Source organism: Stegastes partitus, unplaced genomic scaffold (assembly GCF_000690725.1).
Source record: "Stegastes partitus isolate 25-593 unplaced genomic scaffold, Stegastes_partitus-1.0.2 Scaffold1668, whole genome shotgun sequence".
In the NCBI taxonomy this organism is placed as follows: Eukaryota; Metazoa; Chordata; class Actinopteri; family Pomacentridae; genus Stegastes; species Stegastes partitus.
This window is the reverse complement of record NW_007579399.1, coordinates 137717-142971: the sequence shown is the minus strand read 5'-3', so window position 1 is coordinate 142971 and position 5255 is coordinate 137717. Positions and strand designations below refer to the sequence as shown.

At 40.7% G+C, this 5255-nt stretch overlaps 1 protein-coding gene across 2 annotated transcripts in view; it reads right to left on the bottom strand.

Moving 5' to 3' along the window:
- ankrd44 (ankyrin repeat domain 44) overlaps positions 1–5255 on the bottom strand; it is a 30499-nt gene that overhangs the window by 20130 nt on the left and 5114 nt on the right. For both annotated transcript variants that reach the window (XM_008301392.1, XM_008301393.1), the window contains exons 2-4: positions 2333–2416; positions 116–194; positions 1–37 (exon numbers count right to left, since the gene is read on the bottom strand). The exon at positions 1–37 is cut by the window's left edge and continues 11 nt beyond it. In XM_008301392.1, coding sequence (XP_008299614.1) covers positions 1–37; positions 116–194; positions 2333–2416 — 200 coding nt within the window. The remainder of the gene's footprint in view (positions 38–115; positions 195–2332; positions 2417–5255) is intronic.

The following is a 5255-nucleotide window of genomic DNA, read 5'->3' as shown; positions in this document are numbered from 1 at the left end:
GTGAGCCACATGTTGTCTTTGGCGTTGACTCGAGCTCCTGCAGAGTTGAAACATGACAGGATTTGATCTCCACACTAGAGACACAGAACCAGAGGAGAGTGGACGCGGGTTTTACCGGAGAGGATGAGGAGCTCCGTGATCTCAGCATCTCCCAGGAAGGCGGCTGCATGCAGCGGAGTTCTCTTCTCTGAGTCCTGAACACACAAACATCATCACCATCATCATCATCATCATCATCATCATCATCACCATCATCACCATCATCACCATCATCATCATCATCATCATCATCATCATCATCATCATCATCATCATCATCATCATCATCATCATCATCATGCTGCTGCTGGAGGCTCTGTGTGGCTGTTTCAGTGTCTGTGTGTGTTTTCTCTGATGTTGTTTTGCATCCACGTGTTTGTTTGTTTGTGGTCTTTCTGTGGTTCTGTTGATTCTCTTAATGGCTGTTTTTTGTCATTTTCTGGTGGTTTTGCGTCTTTTTGTGGTTATTTGTTCTTGCTTTGTGTATTTTCTTGATTCTTTTTGCTCCTCTTTGTCGTTCTTTGCATGTTTTTCTGGTTCTTTTGTGTTCTTCTGCTCCTCGTTGTGTCTTGTTGTGGTTGTTTTGTGTCTCTTTGTTGTTATTTGGTGAATTTCTTCAATGTTTTTGCTCCTTTTTTTGTAGTTTTTAAAACTCTTTTGTGGTTATTTTATGTCTTCCTGTGCTAGACTGTGTCTTCTTCTGGTTGCTTCCAGTATCTCTGACTATGACTAAAGTAATGTTGTAAACCCCTCTAGACCGAACCTCTGACCTCTGGTTCTGAGCCCAGTAGGTCCATTCGGTGCTGCGTTCAGCCCGATGAGCTCTGGTTCGGTTTCTCTGGTTTCAGATTGAAGCTGCAGCTCATTAACAGACGTTTAAAGCAGCCTGTAAACAAACCAAACTTCTGTTTACATCCAGACTCTCCCGACCCGCCGCCACCGTCACAGCGACCGACGTGGAGATCATCTGGTCACTCAGAGGACCGCGGTACCAGCGACCTCCTCCGTCACGTGACGCTGAAGCCCCGCCCACTTCCTGCTGGACACATGTTGCGCGTCTCCAGCATGAGACGGAAGAAAACGCTGAACTTTGGCTCCACTGACCTGCAGCAGGAAGTGGGGGTTGAGCTGCAGCTTCAGTTTCCCTAAAAGCAGATTCTGACTCAAACGATTCTGAGTTTGACTCTCAGGCATCAGTTCTGCAGGTCACAGATCTACTGATGGATGTTAAAAGGTAGATTTGAAATGATGCTTAATTCTAATGGAATCAATTTCTCGTGTTTTATTTTTCAAATTTTATTCATGCTTAAATGTTTTATTTTGAAATGTTTTTTTAATTTATTAGCACTTTGTCGTTTCTGTTATTTTATTATATTTACGTTTTCTTCTCTCTTCTTCCTTTATTGTATCTTTTAGTAATTAACTATTAATTTTTATTTTATTTGAGTATTTTTACTCTTTATTTATTATTAATCTTTATTCAGTAGAAATGTATTTGCTGTTTTTATTTTATTTATTCGTGTATCTTTATTATTATTTTTTTATATTTTTTTATATTTTTTTATCCTATTTTCTTTCATTTTATTTGAATTTATTGTTTATATTTTCTTTCATAGCTGTTATTTTTATTGAATTTAATATTTAATATAATAATATAATAATAATAATATAATTTAATATTGAATTTTAATTGAATTTCCCTTCTGGGATGAATAAAGTATTTTTCATTTCATTTCATTTCATTTTATACATTTAAGTCCTGTTTCTTCACTTTTTATTCATTTGTATTTTTTTTATTGATTTATTTCAAAATATTAGATTTTATTTAAATGCTCTTTACTGACTTACAGTCATTTTGTTTATTCATATATTTATTTCTTTATTTATTTATTGTTAGTTTTTATTTCGTTTCATGGTAATTACTGTTTTTTTTAACTCTTATTTTTCCTTCTGTCGGTTCTCACTGGACACTCGTTCACGTCAGAAGCTGAATATGTGAAGACACATTAGTTTTCAGATCATAAACACGCGTCGACTGTTCATCAGAACAAGACTGTGATCAAGTTTAAACCTGAAGAGCTTCATTCACAAAGTCAGACGCTAGCTACAGGTTAAAATATAGAAATCTTTAGAATGAGTGACACAGCAGCAGGTTCTACTGCTGGAACCACACGACAACAAACGGAAACAGGAAGTCATTTCTTCTTCACTGGTTTTAAGTTTCAATGTGCATTTTATGTGTGTGTGTGTGTGTGTGTGTGTGTGTGTGCGTGCGTGTGTGTGTGTGTCCTACCAGAGCATTGATGTCCTCAGACTTGTGTATCAACATCCGGATCTCCTCTGGCTCTCTACTGAAGATGGCCTGGATCAGAGGAGGCTGTAGGGGACAGAGGACAGGTTCAGAGCTCCACATGACCGCAGGACAACACGCGTGTTAGCGAGAACACGCCACCGACGACACGTTTTATCAGAGCGGCGCGAAGACAACGTCTCCCAGACGAGTCTCTGCTGTGGAAGGTTTCCAGAGATAAGGATCAGAAAACAAAATGCCTGACAGAGGAGCCGTGGAGGTCGGCTCGGCGATACGAGGCCCTTATTGTGTGTTGAGGAGGTAAACACGGGCCCGGAGCTCACACAGCACCGAGCAGACACACAACAGCACCACAGGAGGCTGGACCCGGGTTCAAGCTGAGCTCATGAAGCCCAAAAACATCCTGCTTCAGAGGGCAGAAGAGAAACCCTGGAACCAGAACATACGGGGCATTTGTGTTCAAAGACGTATGAACTGTCAGAATATTTGCTGATGAGCTTTCTGTCTCATTCAGAATTAGACTCAGACTTCACTTCCTGTGTGCTTCTGCCGCCTACTGCCTCACTTCCTGTTGCACAGCTTCTCCTTCTCAGAAACCCAAAAAAAGGAACCGACCGCAGGGCAGCGTTTCACTTCTGCTTTAAAACGCAGCGCGCCGCGAAGCCACTTCCTCCTCTGAGCCGCTCCGCGATTCTGCCTCATCATCTCACCGGCAGGTAACCAGGAGGGCACACAGGTGTGTTCACAGCTTTAGCTCACTGAGGTCCACTAACCAGAACCAGAACCAGAACATGAAGGAGGAGAGAGAACTCAGACACGTCTTCAGTCAGCAGGACTCAGAACCACGGAGACCAGAGAGAAGAAAAAACTCATTTAGTGAAGCTCATTAAAAATAAATAAATGAATAAATAAATAAAATTTCTTTAATATTTATTATTATTTTGCAACAAAAAAAAAACTGGAATAATCTATTTACAATATTTTACCAAGCGCTTACAGGTGTCATCAGTAAAACATAATAATAATAATAATAATAATAATAATAATAATAATAATAATAATATTTGTTGAAACACTTCGTTCCTGGATGTTGGTCACGGCTCAGTTCAGGCTTCTCGGCTCCAGCATTATGAGCTTTTTACAGGATCTGTTCTTTTTTTTAAATTTTCGATGAATTATCACAATTAAAAGTTCGGATTCAGTCCATCTTCTGACAGAACTGGACTTCAGGGTGACGTGTTTCTAAAGTCTGTGGTTCTGATGAACGGGGAACTTTTTAAAGATAGAACTCCTTTCAAACAGTTTTGGCTTCAGACGGTTAAATATAAAAGTATTTTCTTGAAAATGTCGTGGCTTGAGAAATTTTTTAAAACGTTTTAACAGCATGTTTTCACTTTCATCACATCTGTGAACGGTGAGTGACGGGAACACTGGGATGAATCAGTGTGACTGTCTGTGACTGTATGAACGTACCGATCCAGTCAAACACCATTCCTACATGCTCGGGTTTGACTTCTGCAGGAATCCAGCAAAGGAGACGTAACGCTGCAAACAGTGAGCTTCAGAGGAAACCGTAGGATTCATTTGCAATAAAGAGAGACGTGACACCAGCTGGAGGACAACACGCCTACACTGAGGACGTGATGTTCACCACTTTTGTATATTTAATCAAAGATCCAGGTTCAGTCCGTGTTTCCTGACAGCTCACCTGTCAGAGAACAGGGAGTGTTCCTGGAACTAGCAGCTAACAGCTAGCAGCTAACAGCTAGCAGCTAACAGTTAGCAGCTAACAGCTAGCAGCTAACAGCTAGCAGGTTCCTTCGCTCACACAGACAGAAGCTAATGTGACTCGGCTGCCACCACATCACAGGTTCAATCTACAGAACACATGCTGCTGTGCGACCAGCATCGGGCTTCGCTCTGGACTCCTGCAGGCTTCTTCCATGTAAGAGGTCCTTGTTGCAGCAAACAGTCGCTCCTCATGAGGCTCAAGGCCGAACCGATACGATTAAAGCCCATCAGAAACCAACAACAGCGACAAAGTGCTCCTCAACAGGCGCTAACAAGAGCTTTAAACGTGACAGAGTCCAGATGCTCTGATGCAGACGTTCCAGATGTGTTGTTAGAAATTAACGTCTATTCCAGTTCAACAGTCAGAAATGTTCAGTTTAAGTTAATGTCACATGAAGGAAAACAAGAAACCCTCACATTTGAGTCAGGAAACAACAAAGAGCCGAGGTCTGGTTTAGGCTAATGTAGCAGCTAACATAAACATGTTTAAGCTAACAGATTAGCTAGAATCATCTTGTCTAGGCTAATGTAGCAGCTAACATGAACATGTTTAAACTAACAGATTAGCTAGCATCATTTTGTCTAGGCTAATGCAGCAGCTAACATTAACATGTCTAGGCCAACAGATTAGTTAGCGTCATCTTGTTGAGGCTAATGTAGCCGCTAATATTAACATGTCTAGGCCAACAGATTAGCTAGCATCATCTTGTCTAGGCTAATTTAGCAGCCAACATGAACATTTTTAGGCCAACGGAGTAGCTAGCATCATCTTGTTGAGGCTAATGTAGCAGCTAACATGAAAATGTTTAGGCTAATGGAGTAGCTAGCTTCATCTCATTGAGGCCAATGGTTTCAGTTAACATCTTGTCTAGGCTAATATAGAAGCTAAAGTTAGCTTGCACAGGCTACATCCCAGCTAAGATGATCTTGTTTGAGGTAATGCAGAGGCTAACAGTATGTTGTTTAGGTTAATGTCGCAGCTAACATGAAAACGTTTAGACTAACGGAGTAGCTAGCATCATCTCATTGAGGCTAATGTTTGCAGCTAACATCTTGTTAGCAGCTAGCATTGTCTTGTTTACAAACACACATACAAACTTACACACATTACTGT